The sequence below is a fragment of the Quercus suber genome, unplaced genomic scaffold (assembly GCF_002906115.3).
Source record: "Quercus suber isolate HL8 unplaced genomic scaffold, Cork oak 2.0 scaffold_317, whole genome shotgun sequence".
Classification (NCBI taxonomy): Eukaryota; Viridiplantae; Streptophyta; class Magnoliopsida; order Fagales; family Fagaceae; genus Quercus; species Quercus suber.
The window spans coordinates 467,848-485,687 of NW_027069772.1; the positions used below are offsets into that span (position 1 = coordinate 467,848).

Consider the following 17,840-nt stretch of genomic DNA (forward strand, 5'->3'; position numbering starts at 1 on the left):
GTGAATTTTTTTAATAGATAAAAACTCCTTTTTTTTTTTTTTTTTTTGAAATAATTACAATATACTGTTAATTCTGTAGTTTTAACTCTTCTCATTTAGACCCAAGAACTTTATGCATAGGGAGGTGCTATTTAGATAAAATTATATTTTATTAAACTTTCTCGTGCATTTCACTAGTTGTTGACTAGTTTACTTTATAAAAATAATTATTTTTTAAAGTCCCTTGATGTTATACCATGGAATCCATGCAACCTTATGGTAACCCACAATGAGATGTTCTCAGTGAGAGCTGGTAATTTGTGTGATTCTTTTTTCAGAAAAAGTTTTAATCTATGGCGTCCGCTCTTGATGATAGCTTTTTATTATCAGACTAAGATACCAATCAGTTTTTGGTGTAGGTGAGGATTGAACCCCAAGTCTCTTATCAACTATCAGAGACTTTACCAGTTGAGTTAGCTGGAACCCACGGTAATTTGTGTGATTCTATGAATGAATTATGATTCCAATTGGGGAAAAAATATTGAAGCAAAAGAAAACATTAAAGTTTAGTGTCATCCAATAATATATATACATGAGCACGACACATTGAGATTTATACAACTTACGTTCTAAAAGAAGCTAGTATATCTTAAAAGGATTAAGATTTTCTAAATTTTATTTTTAACTAAAACTATCTTTCCATTTTAAAATGAGTGAATTGAAATCTTCAATTTCTCATTGTTTATATTTGATCTTTTCTTCCAATTCAGATGTTAAAAATTATTATTATTTATTTCTTTTTATTCTTCTCGGTTTATACATGGGAGTTAAAAACTTCTTAGTAGATTCTCCTTGGCATACAAAAACACACCGGTCATATGTGAGTGATACTCCTTTCAGTCCAAATTGTTAGGTCTTTATTTTGCTTTGGGATGTCCCTAATAAAGTCATCTTTGAAAAATCAACATAAGAATTTTCTAACATACACTTTAATTTAATTAAAAATTCAATACCCCTCTTCCCTTAAAGTTTAAGTTAACGAGGGTAGTTTTTGAAACTTATTGTACTTATTTATGCAAAAACAATATATTAAATGATGATCCCTTAAAATATTGGATTTTTTAAACAATCTTAACAAAATGGAACTGAAGGAGTATTACATTAAATGCCTCAATTAATTAAAAATCCAAATTATGATTTCATCCTTCTAATGTGATTGACACCGATACAATTTCAGTGATTGATATTTGATAAAAATGGTAGTGCAATCACTATTATTATATAAACATAAACATTAGATACCTCTAAGGCATTAGCATCTCCAACAAAAACCTCTCCTATTTGACCTGCAATTAGTTTCTTTTAGCACTTTGGCTGTATATCATGAAGAATTATAGTTTACCCATCTTCTGTTGTTGGTTTATATTATTTCTTCTTTACTGGGAGCCAATGCCCATTACAGCTTAAGCTGGTAATGCCCAAGATACATATTACTTACATTCACGATGCTAATATATTTGTAGTTGTTCATAATAAGAATTGCCAAATTATTGACTTATTGTTACTTTTGATGATGTGATGTTTGAAATTTACGGGACAGGTGAAGAGCCAGAGTTTGATTATATTGAAGGGAGTCCAAAGGGACCCCAACACTGGGGAGAACTTAAGCCAGAATGGGCAGAATGTAAGGATGGGCGATCGCAATCTCCAATTGATATATTGAATAAGAATGTCAAAATTGCCTCAAAGACAGGTGACCTGAGGTTGAATTATAAGGCATCTAATGCAACTGTAAAGAATACAGGTTTTTCTATAGAGGTAAGGACATATCTTATTAGCTCTGCAACAAGTATATTTATGTATACAACCTGCTTCACACATTTTATTTTATGTACCTAACATTGTTCATGCTATAAAAATTCTCTACTAACATTTATAGTTATAGTTTGAGAGGTGAAGAATTCAACTGTAATATCGTTTTTATTTTATTTGGTATTGGTTCAATATCAAAATTTCATGGACCCAGGTTGCATGGGAGGGTGATGCTGGATCAATTCACATCGATGGCAAAGACTACCCCCTCCAACAATGTCACTGGCACTTACCCTCCGAGCATCTCATCAATGGCAAGAGGTCTTTCTCTCTCTCTCTCTCTCAAAATTAAATGTCTCACCGCCGAAAAATTTCATCTACAATGATTTCTTAACCAGGTATGAATTGGAGTTGCACATGGCTCATATAGATGCATCAAATAAAATTTCAGTTGCTCATGCCCAGTTCTACCAAATTGGTGAGCCCGATTCATTCCTGTCAAAGGTGAAGAATCCCATATCAACCCACTTTCACTTATTCACTCAAAATTGCTTTTAAATGTTTCTAAAACTATTCCATTCGCTTAAATTTCAGTTCACAGAGGAAATCAAATCTTTGGTTAAAAAAAAGGAAGAGAGACCAAAGGGGGTGATAGATCCCAGAGACTCAAATATGGAGGCTGTCAAGTATTACAAATACAATGGATCACAAACATTTCCTCCTTGTGCTGAAGGTATTACTTGGATCATCAATGAAAAGGTACGGATGAACACTTTAATTAACTCCAATTAACTCTTATAATCTGCACATTTTATTTTTCAACTTGACACTACATATACCTTAACTTAACCTTGCCTCAGGTAAATACTGTTTCAAACGAGCAAGTACAGTTACTTCGTGAAGCTAATTTCGATGTATGTACTCTATATCTAGCTTAAACTTATGTTAATTGTCGCTTTATCTTCTTTTTCTTTTCTTTTTTTCCTTAAATTATATATTGGTCCTTAATGTTTTGATTTTGTTTCTTATAATTTAAAGTTTTGATTTTGTTTCAAATTTGCTCTTATAATTTAAAATGATTTACTTTAGTTCCTATAATTTCAAAAATGTTTTAAAATTTTCTTAATGCCCATTAAAAAAAAAAAATAAATCACATGTGAGAAATTGAATTTATGCCACGTTATCGCCTCCATTTCAACAAAATGATTTTGGTTTCATAAATTTCATTTGTTAAGTCAACAATTTTCATTTATATATCAAAAATACTAACGAATGCCCTTAGGCCATTCGTTAATAATTCATTTAAAAAGAGTTTATATAGGAAAAAAAAAGAAAAAAAATTAGGCAAAATTACACTGTTGGTCTTTCAAGTTTACCTTATGTACGCAATTGGTCCCTCAAGTTTCAAATGAGCATAATTGGTCCCTTAAGTTTTTAAAATGAGCCATACAAGTCATTCTATTAATTTCTGTTAGTAATATTGCTTACATAACTAATGGAATAATGATCTGTAATTTTTTTTAATGACATGGCATTTCTTTTTATTAAAAAAATAAATTTACGTGTAAAAGAAATTTGACCTGTTCCAATCAATTCTATAATTACACTCTCTTCGTCTAAATACAATTAGAACAAGACAAGGTATTACTAAAGTTTATATGCAAAAATGGCCCCAATACCACTGGTAGAAATTGCCAAAACAACTGGTTTACAATCTAAACATCTTAGCTAATCAGATATCTAAACAATACTAGAAAATAACATATTCCTATACCATTCAAAAGAACCTATCAAACTCAACAATTGTTATCCCTGAGACCCTAACTTCTCAACTTCTCAAAGACACCAAGAGCTTCCATTGATCTTTGCCATAGACACATATAGCCTCTGACATAACACATTCTTTCTCTCCGCAACTTTTATTCTCTTCATTTTCTTTGTGTCCTAGCCTCCATATCTGAACCCTTGCTTTCTCTTTTACGCATACATATGCCTTTTGACACTCCAACAATCTTCAAAAAGTCTCTGAAAAGCATAACAGCACAAGAACCATATTCCTATCCATAGAATCTAGTCACTGCTGCCGCCATCACCACCACCACACCTTTGCTCAACGGCTTTGCCGAAAGTCGAAGCGAGATCCAACCACCCCTCCAAGTCGGAAACTCCTGTGTCTCCGGCCACCGAAAACAATTGTATCGTTCGGTTGTTGCAAACACTATAGTCGTTCTCATCATCTTCTTCTTCTTCATCTCCTCTATGATCGATATCAAGCTCTTTTTCTTTGCTTTGAAAGATAATGGCCGGCTTGGAACGGTTCAGTATCGCTCTCGTGGGTTTTACTTGAATTAGAACGAGTCAATTTTTTTTTTACTCGTAAATACATTTTTGTAATTTTTTAATAAAAAAGTACCACGTCATTAAAAAAAAAAAAAGGACATATCATTATTCTATTAGACACATAAGCAACATACTAATAGAAGTTAATAGAAGGACTTATATGACTCATTTTTAAAATTTAAGCGACTAATTGCGTTCACTTGAAACTTGAGGGACCAATTGCGCACACAGAGTAAACTTGAGGGACTAACTCTGTAGTTTCACCAAAAAATTAATATTTTAATAGTTTTTTCATTTTTCATAAAAGTAATATTAAAACTTTCCTAAAATGGATTTTAACCAAGGCCCTAAGGGCACTCGTTAGTATGACCCAAACTAAACTAATGTCTTGATGTAATGATAAGAAATAATTATTATAAAGTGGATGCTATAAGATTTCAAATTCTATCGTATCTATTAAAAAAAAAATCAAATGCCAAATAATAGGGACCTAATATGTAATTTTCTTTTTAAAAATTAAATTATTGAAGTAATTGGTTAATTTATTTCAGTACGCAAAGAACAATGCAAGACCTGTGCAGGCTCTCAATGGCCGAGAAATCTTTCGATATTGTTGAGTTAGTCAATGACTAAGAAATCTTCCAACATGGGACAAAGGGATTTTGTTCAAGAAAGAAGTAACTCTTCCTCTCCATGGCTAGCAAAGAAGTTATTTTATTGTAATAAATTAATGATTATTGAGAGTTAGGGATTTAAAATAAAAGCTCTTGGATCTCCATTCCTGTTAATATCTTTGATTTAATTCTAACAAGCATCCGTTGTACTACATAGAGTCAGGTTATTAAACGACATCCAGTAATGTTTAATCGTTAGCTAAAGCACAACTCGTAGCAATGCTTCGTCTGGCTTGGAACGACTTGTAGCACATGAATTAGCTATCTAAACTATGTAGCGTTTAGGCTTATATATATCTCTTCAACCCAATGCCATCGCACCCTTCACACATGACACACCGATCACTGCACAATCAACAATGTCGTAACCCAACTTTCCTTTCTCGGGTCACCCTTCTCTCACTTCTTCCTTTTAGCTTGGACACCACCGCTCCGCGACGGTGATCTGGACTTCTTAGATGTAATGGTAGGGAGCTCCTGGTGGAATAAGATAGGTTTGACATGGTAGCTTAATTTGCACGAATAGCGGCATTTTGTAATGAAACTGATATAGCAATTGGCATTTATGGGTTTTTCTTTTTGGGTACTAGCAGTGTAGGTTTCAAGTAAGAAGGTGTGTAGGTGTTTTTGTAAGGTGTTCGAGTGATGATTGAAAGACAATAAAGGCTTGGTGTGGTTTGATTGGGTGGTTGATGTTTTGACTCGACTAGGTGAACCAATTTGGGATTTAAGGAAACTTGAAGTGGTGGTGGTGTGACTCTTTGGTAGTAATTAGTGTTTGGTTAAAGCCTTTTTGGTGCTTCGGTGGTTTTGCTTGTGATGGTTTGAATGATTATGGTGGTTTTGATGGGAAATTAAATAGGAAATTCTAGAAATTGCGAAAAAAGGGGGAGAAAACTTTTGTGGCTTTTTAATGTTTTGTTTTCCTCTCACAAAGATAGACAATTATTTGGAAGAAAAAAAAATTGTATTCTATTAGAATTCACACTGCTAGAATTCAAGATATATTTGTAATAGTTTTACCAAATGCAACCTAAATCAATTTAGCCACAAGTGTCTTATTACTCCATTAACCAATAGTTAGTTTCAGGCGTGCCAAGATGATGTTTTTATCTTTATGTTATAAGTAGGATTTAAACCTACGTCTCTTATTTCAAAATAAGAGATTTTACTAGTGAAATTAACTAGAACTTACATATGATTATGTGTTAACTATTAAGTATTACATTATATATATAATAGATCGATCTTAATTATATAAACCTATCAAACAAAGTATTCTGTGTGTGTTATGTTTGTAGACAATTATAAATTTAAAATTGTGGATGGTTACAAGCTATGCATGGTAGTAGGCTAGTAGCTGAGATTTTATTTTGATGACATTGTATAAATTTTTTTTTTCCTGATACAGACATTGTATAAATTATGTTAAATGCGGATATATAGGTATATGTCTAAGACAACATTATATATATACATGTAGAGATGGCCGCATATGTTTTTACATGACTAGGATAAGACAAAACCATGTTAGATGGTTTTATTGACGCCAATTGCAGATGATATGCTACATTTTGAAAGAAATATTGTGAATGATTTAATATTTTATATGTGCAAGTTGTGAAAATGCGTGTTGTTTTTTTGCTTGTTTTTGTTGAATAGAATCACAAGAATAGTTCCTTTTAAACCACAGATTTAGGGGAAATATCACATTGGGCACACACACAAATACACAATATTATGCAAGCACATCATTGTTGTTGTGTGCCTAGCTTTGTAATTTCACTGGCATTATGTATTTTGTTATTATTATTCCTATTATTAAAGGTGATTGTATTTAAGTAGATATTAAAAAACTTTATAAATTTGATTAATTTTTATGGATTTTTATGTTCACAATTTATTTATAAGAAATCAATAATATTTTTTTTGTTATCATGTAGTCATCTTATTATAATTTTGACTAATCTGGAACAGAAAATGCATTCTACACTTCAAACCAAATCCAATTTCATTAAGAATAATTACTTTTTAGTAAAAATCTCAACATAATACCAAATGTATTTTTTCAAGAAGGAAAAAAAAAACATTTGGTCAGAATGCATTCTCGACTATAGTTCCAAAATCTAGCATTGATTTATGAATTTAATTTTTTAGAGCATTAGTATCAATCTCAATACAATTTTAGTTAAATTGATCCAAAAAGACTTTACTTTTATTACTTTAGCTAATGTAACTTTTACAACAAATGCATCTGCCTCAATACTCTATCACTATTTTATTAAAATATTATTTTTTCCACTCAATTAATAATTTTTCTTTTTCACTTATTTCTTTCCCATCACTTCTGCAAATTGTATCACCAATGGCAGAGTCAGGAATTTCCTTTTAGGGAGGGACGAATAAAAAAATGAGAACTAAAAATTCTTTTCTCTATATAATTTAATTATTTTCACATTATGTACAATAGTCTAAAATGGTATATTGTAAATGCAATTTAATATACAAGTTAATTATTCCCACTATTAATGATTCAAAAGTTTGTTCTTCGGGGTTCAATCCTTAGAAATTTGAAATAATGCTCATTGAAAGTTAAAGTTTTAATATTATAACCCAAAGGTGTATTACTTTTTTGTTACCATCTTCCTTTCATTGGAACTATAAATCAATATTTTATTTTACTTGCCTATAAATCAAGTTTTTAAATTAAAAAATGGAGAAAAATCATTAAAAACTCAATAGATAAAAAATCTAATCAAATCATCAGTTACATTATTTTTGTTTACAATGATCAATTATTTTGCTTAGCCAAAAAAAAAAACGTTACATTATATTTTATTTATATATTATAGTTTAATAATAGTTTCCTTCCTAAAAAAATAATAGTTTTCATTTCCTCAAAGAGAATAAAATAGTTTTCATAAATGATGATGTTATGTACTATAATATATTTATTATTTTAATAAGAAATAAAGATTAAAGAGAACTTAGAGAAGTCATACCTATGGGCGGCTGTGGCCACTTAGGGATTCTACCTCAGTTGTGATGAATTAAAATCTAACCATACACATACTCCATGGTATCTTGGAAGTTGGAGCAAAGCAAACGAGAGAGTGTCTCACCATATGTGGTGTGGCAGTGTTGTTTGCTTAATACAGTATTTTTTACCAATTTAGCTATATATTTGCTAAAAATTAAAATAGCTACATTGATTTGAATGCTCTTGTTACACTAAAGGAACTCATAATTCCTCTTCGTATGCAGTTTATAATTTCATAGAGAGAAATAATGAAACTTATTATATAGTTTCTTATTGCACTTGGAGAGAAGGCAACTCATAATTCCTTTCTATAATTCATGGATAGAAAGTGATAATGTAATTGGGTCTACCAGAGCAAGTAAATGTGCTATTCTGATCATCATAAGCATAGCTATAAGCTTAAGGACATTGGTTCTCAAAGATTATTCAAGAATTGTCCGTGGGTGGACATGTTTGTGGGGGTGTTATATGAGTCAGTGCAACAATATTGTGGTTGATGGAAAGCAGTATAAGCACTCTTACATGCAATAACGCTCCCATCAGATCCTTTAACTTGCAGCTCTGCTGGGCAAGCTGCGTTCACATTGCCTAGATAGCTCGAGGTCTTGCATTCGCTAGTTCCACCTTGTGTGGCTACTAAAACAGGCAATTTGAACCCATCTACAAGGCTAACATTGTAAAAGTCCATTAATTTTCCTAAGTCGTAAGGCAGAGCTTACCTTTTTTTTTTTAGATGATATATCTCTTTTTCATTGACCTTATATTTGTGTTAGAATTGAGATTATTCAATGAAATCTACCTTTAGTTTTTTGTGTACATTAGTTATATTATGAAATTAGTCAATGACAAATTATAGTCTGTGATAATTTTTTTTTTTTAACATTGTTAATGCCAAAATTTGTAATCAATCCATCAAATTTAGACTTGGTGGGTCGGTGACGGATTTGGTGCCAGGTTTTCATCATTAATTATTTGTATGATACCTACACTGTTGCTTCAAAGTGGTAGTAAAAACTAACAAGTATGATGAACTTGTGCGTGGTATGGTGGTTGCTAATCCGAAGAACTTGGTTTGGTATATATAGAGCCTTATAAGTCAGATATCAAGGCGGTCCAAAACTAGAATTTGACTTTTCATTAGGAATTCTTATTGGCCTACTTGGCGTTAGTCTTTCATATGGCGTCGACTCGCTACTGCGGCTGTGTCAATATTTCTTTGGCATATTTAAAGCAGATCGGACTTGGTATTTTACAATTTGGTTATCAAATGTATTAGTAGTACGACTATTATGCTGATAAGACTTTTGCATTCAATTTAACTACGTCTGAGGATTGAGACTAAGTAATCAGTAGTAGTCTAGTTCATCATTATGACTAATTAATGGTTACGTGCATAGATTTTTCACTGGGGAAATTGAAGACAATCCCACTCTAAATCTAAGTACAAGGCTACTAGCTATGCCAACATTAATTTTTCTGATTTCAACATGAGACCCTACACATGGTTTGGACCCGAGGCTGGAGATATTGACGGGAATATACTGCAGATGCATTTGAAGTGAACCAATTCATAAGGCATCTGAATCTGATAGACTAATATATAGCTAGTATCTGTTAGGTTTCTTTTCTTTCTTTTTCGCCAAAAAGAAAAAGATCTTGTAATTTTCAGAGAGTAAAAATGAACCATCGAAAGAGTTGAATCATGCAAAGTACTTTAAAATACATTCACGGTCTAGAATAGTCCATTTCCGAGTGGCAAACTCTAGTGAAAAATATTAAAGAATATAAGAGCTCCCTTTTGTGGATAGAGAAGGTGAACAAGAGGAGCATATTTAACTTCTTTCGGTTTTTAAATTTGGCTATTTGAGGGCTTATTTCTTCAAGATTTGAAGAGATTGTGAATGCATGGTAGTAAATAATAATAATAATAATAATAATAATAATAATAATAATTATTATTATTATTATTATTATTACCCTACTTCAAAAATATTTATGCTGCTAGCTAGGGTAGCTCAAGTCTGAACCTATATTTCTAACACAAAAATATATAGCCTATATGTTATACGTCGTCACATGACTGTAATCTTTCATAACAGAATTTACCACTTACAGTATTTAATACAAGTTAACTGATTTATACCCCTTGCATATATATATATATATATAGTCGTTCCAGACTTCCAGGATATACTAGAATGTCGACCTCAACCTCCTTTTCACCACCTTCTTGCACAAACTCAGTTAACCCTAGTGATGAATCGTGTCCAATCTCTTTTCTCAATCGATACCTCTAGCTAGACTCCAACGCCTTTCCAGGGAAACAATTATGTTGCAGGACTGATCTATATTTAAGAAGTTTCCCTTGGAGAGCTTTTGATCTCATGAAGCGTGATGAGATCTCTGGTTCCCACCAACCTTGACATCTGCCATACAGTGACGACTTCAAGAATTTTGTCCAAGGTGTTCCTATTTCACTTTGAAAAAATTTCGGGTCATTTTAGTCTATTTTAAGTGTTTCAGGATGTTTCAGTAAATACCAGCCGAAATTCAAGATTTGGCCAGTAGGAAGTTTGTGCTTTAAAGTTTTTTTTTTTTTTTTTTTTTTTTAAATGTTCTTAAAACCAAAACAAATTTGCATTCTGTATACTGAATAACCTCAAAAGGAAAAAAAAAATGAAAAGAAAAGAAATTAATAAAGGTACCTATATAATAAACTATAAGTACATTTGAAATATTAATAAAATTATTAATTATTGTTGTTTAGTTATTTTATTAATTTGTGTGTCTTTTATAAACTATAATTTGTTATATTGTTATTTCATTAATTATAAAATTATTAATTGATGTTTAGCCTAATATAATTTAATTTATTTGTCTTCTATAATGTATTAATTAATTAAATTATTAATTGTTAGGATCATGAGCCAATCAAAAAATTTCACAATCACAAATCACAATAACGTTACACTAAAAGACAATATCTCACCAATTGACCAGCACCAACACACACCAACTAACGGATAAGAATCATAAGATAAGCCAAATTCAAAAAGTCAAAAAAAGGGCAAAATATTAATAAAGCTTCAGTCAATCACAATTCAGATAAAGTTACTCTTCACAGTTCAGATGATAAAGTAGAATAAAGAGAGAGAGTTAGAGACAACGACCCATTTATTTCATTTCAGATTTCAGAGAGAGAGAGAGAGAGAGAGTGATACCTTGAGGGAGCACCGGAGCAGCCGAGCAGGGAGGGAGGCTTAAAGAGTGAAGGTTGAGCCTGAGGCAATGACCGTCGAGCGATGTGCGACAATGTACGAGCGATCTCTAATGAGCGACGATGTGCTCTGGANGAGAAACCATGGGTGTTGCTTCCTCTGTAATCTGTTGGGCTTGCCGTGGGCTTAATGTTGGGCTTGCCATCCATTGTTTTGCTCTATTACAAACTTTTTTTTTTTTTTTTTTGCTTGAAAGTAGAACAAATATATATATATTATATAATATATATTTTTTTTTTTTAAATTTGAGAGTGTTCTTAATTTGGGTGGAGGGTGTTTTTTTCTTTTTCTTTTTTAAGGGTAAACAAATAAATTTTTTTTAATTATTATATATAATTTTTTTTTTCAACTTAGGGTGTTCCTAGGAACACCCTGAGCATAACATGGTGTCACCACTGCTGCCATATACACAGAACCAGCATGATGAATATGTGCAGTGCAGGGATCTGCTTTCTCAAGCCGGGCAATATATAGCCCTCTTTTCCTCAAAGCATTGAGGTAATGTTCAGTTCTTGTACAGCAGTGAGTCAGCTACCTTTTGGATAAAATGATCCTTTTCCATCCTTCAAACCCGGTGTCGAAGTTCCCACGTAGCAGCCTCCATCACTCCATGCATATGCTCCAAATCCATGCATCATGCCATTTAACCAGCTTCCTTCAAATGAGTCTCCATTTGTCCAAGTAAGAGTTCCTTTCCACTATGTGAACTTGGCGTGGTGTGAGTATATATATATATATATTGGTTTATATACTGATTTAAAGGCTGAACATGCGGAAAATTGTACTTGAATTTTCTAGAATTCTTATTGACCCACTTGGTGATTATCTTCCCTACGGAATCGGGTCGTTACTGTGAGGGAAAGAGACTGATGAGTATTTGGTAAGGGAAGCAGTGGGAATTAGTCGTATACAAAAGGGGTTGTCAATTGTAATAGTAGTATGACTGTTATGTTCAATAGACTTTTGTATTCAATAAAACAACGTGTGAGGATGAGACGAAGCATCCAGTCTAGTACACCATGACTAAAAGGTTATACGTCCATAGAGTTTTTACTGGGAGATTTGAAGACAATCCTATCCAAAATGTACGTGGAGCCAAAACTAATTTGTCTGATTTCAACATGGGAATGGTTTGATGCTTTGAACTTGAGGTGGCTAGAGATATTTACTGGTCGTTGAGCTGCATATGGAGCTAATTCGTAGGGCATCTAATCTTGGTATCTAGTAAGGAATAAATTTCTCTCTCAACTAGTTTGGAGAAAATTCTCCAAACTCCTTGTATATCTTTATATTGAGTGCGAATTTTGAAAATTTAACTGTTAGATTACATGTTCTTATCATATTCTTAATACTTGCAAAATTTCAAGCAAATCAAAGATCAATTGTTATGTCATCAAACAAATGTAAAAGCTTCAAGTTTGTGTGATCTAAAATTGTGTATAAAAAATAAGTTTATTGATCGAATAGTAAATAACATTCAATTTGAACGAAATTTGATATACATGTTAAGAACATAAAGAACATAAAATTTAATGATTAGATTTTCAAAATTCACACTCAAAAATAAAATATATGAAAAGTTTGAAAAGTTTCTCTCAAAACTAGTTTGGAGGGAAACTTTGTTTTTTAGTAGGTACTGATTCTTCTCCTTTAGCCAAAAATACATCGTCATAATTTTAAAAAGTAAAATTTAACCAAGGAAGGATAAGATCTAGAGTTCTTAGAGTAATTTTAACATACATTATCAATATTAAAAAAAAAAAAAAATAATTTTTAATATTTTCAGTCACTGGAATTCTTTTTTCCTTTGAAAGTTAATTGGGAACAAAAGTCAGAGTGAAAGGTTGTTTGGGACCAAGGAAAATTAAAACTTGTAGTTGTTTATGAGAGGTTGTACGAATTATGAGTGATAGAATCCTATGCTAGCTCACTAGGCTAGTACTTGACTTTGAGTATGATGAAGGCTTTTTAGATGCTCAATTAAACACACTAATTAGACGTTCAATTATATACATTGATAACATAGTTGCTGTGCAGGTAGTGTCTGATGAAGCTAGAGCAATGTACAATGGAGGAAAAGCTGGTTTGACATATTGGAGCCCAATGTGAACATATTAAGAGACCCTCGATGGGGTCGGGGCAAGAGACTCCCGGTGAAGACCCCATTGTAGCCGGAAAATATGCTGCCAGATATGTTAAGGGACTTCAAGGTTATGCAAAAGGAAACAGGCTTAAGGTTGCTGCATGTTGCAAACATTACACGGCCTACGATCTTGATAATTGGAATGGGGTCGATCGGTTTCATTTCAATGCAAAGTAAGCTAATTTCAACTGCCCTTAAATGCACATTGCAATTTTATCGTAGGACCGACAAAGTATTCTAGTTAAAATGTTAAAAATCAACTTTCTTTAATTCAAAATGAACAAAGTATTCTAGTTAAAATAACATTTGATAGTATTTCAAAATCATTTTTTTAACTTTTCACTTTAATTTCTATGTTTTTAAAATTATTTCAAAATTTTTTATATTATCTAATAGATAGAAACTGGTGATATGACAAATGAAATTTTGTGTCGTGAGCTCTACATTGTCAAAGCGTTCTCAATTTTATAAATTTCATTTGTGATGTTAGCATTTTTCTATTTATTAGATGACAGTATAAACATTTTCGAAAGTTTTAAAGTATACAATTTTGAAATAAAGGTCAAATATTGATTACCTAATATACAATTTAATCATTCTTGCCTTTTTATTAAGTAACACGTACTTTGTAGGTTTTAAACGCAAAACCTCATTCTCTATAAGAGGATGTAACATTTGAACCTAAAACAATTGACTTTGGGTTTGTAGTTAAAAGGAGACGGTATATATTAGCTAGAAATATCCATAATTATGTTAGAATTTGGAATCACACATTCACACCTGCATTTTCTTACACGGAACATACAGCAATAAAAACCGTAGTTTAGCCAAATAATCAGGGAGTTTAGACATCACATCAACAACAGCTAGCAAGGAGCATTCAATGGCAATAATAAGTTGTGGTCCAATAATAGCAAGTCGTTTTCTTTAGCTGTCCAAAATGTGTCACATGGAGTTTAGCTGGGACAGTGGCATATCATATGGTTAAACAGTTCAAATCCAATTAGGATATAGAATAAGGTTAACCTAACTGTGTATGGCTGCCTTTGAAATTAGTTCATTTTGATGTGTAGGTCAGTCTGCAGGACTTGGCAGATACCTACAATGTGCCATTCAAATCCTGTGTGTTGCGAGGGAGGGTTGCCAGTGTTATGTGCTCATACAATCAAGTCAATGGAAAGCCCACTTGTGCTGATTCTAATCTACTTAAAAATACTATTCGTGGATCATGGGGTTTAAGTGGGTAAGCACTGGCCATCACAGTGGATATTAACCGCGGCAATTTAAAGAATCTACAATAATTATTTGATGCATTCAACATATACAAGTTACAACACCCTCTCATATGTAGAGAAAATCTATAAATGGATAGTTCTTTTCAATTTTTGATTCTTTTTGGTTGGGCCCAATCAGGTACATTGTCTCGGATTGTGACTCTGTAGGGGTTCTATTTGACAACCAACACTACACGAGAACACCCGAAGAAGCAGCTGCAGTAACTATCAAAGCAGGTTAAAATCTTAGTGTCATATATCTTAATCGTGCAAAACCCTCAAATCAATCCAAAAAGTTCATGGTTTAAATTGATTTGATTTAAAGAGTTTAGAGTTCGATTTAAAACCCGCGAAACTATAGATATAATTTGTTACAAGTCTTAACCTTGAAATTATAATTTAACAAAAGGACTTTTTTTATGTAACGTTACAGGGTTGGATTTGGACTGTGGACCATTCTTGGCAGTGCACACACAAGGGGCCATAAGTAAAGGCTTGCTTAAAGAGTTTGATGTGAACAATGCATTAGCAAACACAATTACAGTCCAGATGAGGCTGGGCATGTTTGATGGTGAGCCATCAGCACAGCCTTATGGCCATCTGGGCCCAAGAGATGTATGCACCCCAGCCCACCAAGAGTTAGCCCTTGAGGCTGCTCGACAGGGCATTGTTTTGCTTAAAAATCGCAAGTCTTCACTGCCATTATCCACCAGGCGCCACCGGACTGTAGCAGTCATTGGGCCCAATGCTGATGTTACAGTTACAATGATTGGAAATTATGCTGGTAAGTCTTATAGTTTTTATTTTGGGTGATAAATACAATAGTTTCTTTAAAATTTATGGTATCTACTTCATTAATACTATTTTTTTTTTTGTCATCATGTTGAAATACCAATGAATTTCATTTCGGTGGAAGCAAGATTCGACCATATAGGACATTCATTTATTTGATAACTAGAAACTTTATCAAATTGAATTAATTAGGATTCATTATGGCTAAATTGAAAAATGAGTTCTAGTTAGCTCAACTGAGGTAATATCTAATAGTTGAATAAGAAATCTGGGGTTTAATCCTCGCCTACACAAAAAATTAATTGGTGTTTTAGTCTAATGATAAAAAGTTATCATCAGGAGCAGACGCCATAGGTTGAAACTCTTTTTTTTAAAAATAAATTGAAAATATATTAAAGTTAAGAAATTGAAATGAAACTCAAGTATTAGATTGAAAACAAGTTAAAGTGAAAAAGGTTTAATTTACAATTTTCGTCAATAAGATTAACAAGAACAATAAATTGATGCATATTTGTTGTAGGTATTCCATGTGGGTACACAACACCATTACAAGGCATAGGGAGATATGCTAAGACCATTCACCAAGCTGGGTGCGCAGGGGTTGCCTGCAATGGGAACCAACAATTTGGAGCCGCAGAGGCTGTAGCCAGGAAAGCCGATGCAACTGTTTTGGTAATGGGACTTGACCAAAGCATAGAGGCAGAAGCCTTAGACAGGGTAGGGCTACTCTTACCAGGACACCAACAAGAGCTTGTTGCAAGGGTTGCCAAGGCCTCTAAAGGACCCACTGTGTTGGTGTTAATGAGTGGTGGCCCTATTGATGTGTCCTTTGCTAAGAATGATCCAAGAATCAGTGCCATAATATGGGCTGGCTATCCTGGTCAGGCTGGAGGAACTGCCATTGCTGATGTTTTGTTTGGTACAACAAATCCAGGTAAGGAAGATATTATTGTTTTCACAACTATTTGACACGTTCTGTTATGATTGACGCGTAATAAAAGTTATGTAAATAATGAACTATATAAAAGTATTGTTGTTCCAATCATATATAAAAGCGTTTTGATTGGAATAACATCATTTTCATATTGAACCCACGTATTAACACCATTATTGTTATACTTACTAAACTTATTGTGATCACAAAAGGCTAATAATGATGCTCTCATTATGTTTTGTTCTTTAGGAGGAAAGCTGCCTATGACATGGTACCCACAGGATTTTGTACAAAAGGTGGCAATGACAAACATGGCATTGAGAGCAGACCAATCAAATGGCTATCCTGGAAGAACCTACAGATTCTACAAGGGCCCAACAGTGTTTTCTTTTGGGCAAGGTTTGAGCTACACCTCATTTAACCACAAATTACTCCAAGCTCCAAAAGAGGTTTCAGTTACCCTTACCAAATTCAATGTCCCAATAAACTCAACCATTTTACGCAATGGGATCAAGGCCAAGCACACCAATTGCAACAAACTCACACTAGGTTTTCACATTGATGTAGAAAATACTGGAACTATGCATGGGACTCATAGTCTACTAGTGTTTTCAACCCCACCCTCTGGTAGATGGTCCACGAACAAGCAATTAGTGGGCTTTCAAAAAGTCCATGTACCAGCTGGGTCTAAGCAAAGGGTGTGGTTTGGTATTCAAGTGTGCAAGCATCTCAGTGTGGTTGACAATTTTGGAACTCGAAGAATTCCAATGGGTAATCATAAACTTCAAATTGGAGACTACAAACATTCAATCTCAGTCCAATTATCAACAACAAATTAAGTCTACAAAGTCATCATAGTATGGTGATCACATCAATGCTCGATGACCCTATATATATTTGTTCCTCTAATTCCTTTCCCATTAAACCATAAGGAAAAGAAAAAACAATATTGGTCCAAAAGTGGACATAATATTGTAAGATTATAAATAGAATGAGAAAGAACAGAATAATATTTGGAATTGTAATTGTAATTGTTCTATTATTAAAGTCATTCCTCAATCCATTCCAAGTGTAAAAAGAAAAAAGAAAGACAAAGATTGAAACATTTTCACAATCTGGATTTGTATTTCTTTCTATTCAAGGGATTTTTGGAACATAGATGTATTGACCTTGTGATTCCTTGTTTGTATCATTATTAAATGTAAATTGTAAACCAAAGTATTTGAAATCTTTGAATATTAAAATTATTGATTGGAATTTAGATTTTCATACTGTAATGAATTGAATTAAGATCTTGTTTCACTCTCTAATAATTTAATTTGTTAAAGTTTTTAACGATAAATAGCTATTTAAAAAAATCATATAGCATTCTATACACTATCAAATCTAAGATAAAATCTTAATGGTTAAACAAAGTATCTCTATTGCAATTAAAAAAAACTTACTCAAATTGGAGACTACAAACATTCAATCTCAGTCCAATTATCAACAACAAATTAAGTCTAAAAAGTCATCATAGTATGGTGATCATATCAATGCTCGATGACCCTATATATATTTGTTCCTCTAATTCC

General features: G+C 32.7%; 3 protein-coding genes across 3 annotated transcripts; 2 read left to right on the forward strand and 1 right to left on the reverse strand.

Annotated features, from left to right (window-relative positions):
* The first annotated feature begins 255 nt into the window (after positions 1 to 255).
* Positions 256 to 4,748, forward strand: LOC111994461 (carbonic anhydrase Nec1). The gene is made up of 7 exons (XM_065782847.1): positions 256 to 292; positions 1,580 to 1,797; positions 2,006 to 2,112; positions 2,190 to 2,295; positions 2,386 to 2,550; positions 2,652 to 2,705; positions 4,683 to 4,748. Exons 1-7 carry the CDS (start codon positions 256 to 258, stop codon positions 4,746 to 4,748), a joined length of 753 nt encoding a protein of 250 aa, XP_065638919.1.
* A 3,512-nt stretch (positions 4,749 to 8,260) lies between these two features.
* Positions 8,261 to 11,272, reverse strand: LOC136071489 (glucan endo-1,3-beta-glucosidase-like). The gene is made up of 2 exons (XM_065782848.1): positions 11,067 to 11,272; positions 8,261 to 8,513 (listed from the first exon to the last, which is right to left on the reverse strand). The coding sequence occupies exons 1-2, from the start codon at positions 11,270 to 11,272 to the stop codon at positions 8,261 to 8,263; spliced, it is 459 nt and encodes a 152-aa protein (XP_065638920.1).
* A 3,033-nt stretch (positions 11,273 to 14,305) lies between these two features.
* Positions 14,306 to 17,523, forward strand: LOC136061576 (putative beta-D-xylosidase). The gene is made up of 5 exons (XM_065782834.1): positions 14,306 to 14,509; positions 14,680 to 14,777; positions 14,974 to 15,324; positions 15,853 to 16,266; positions 16,516 to 17,523. The coding sequence occupies exons 1-5, from the start codon at positions 14,418 to 14,420 to the stop codon at positions 17,103 to 17,105; spliced, it is 1,545 nt and encodes a 514-aa protein (XP_065638906.1). The 5' UTR covers positions 14,306 to 14,417; the 3' UTR covers positions 17,106 to 17,523.
* Positions 17,524 to 17,840: the final 317 nt, after the last annotated feature.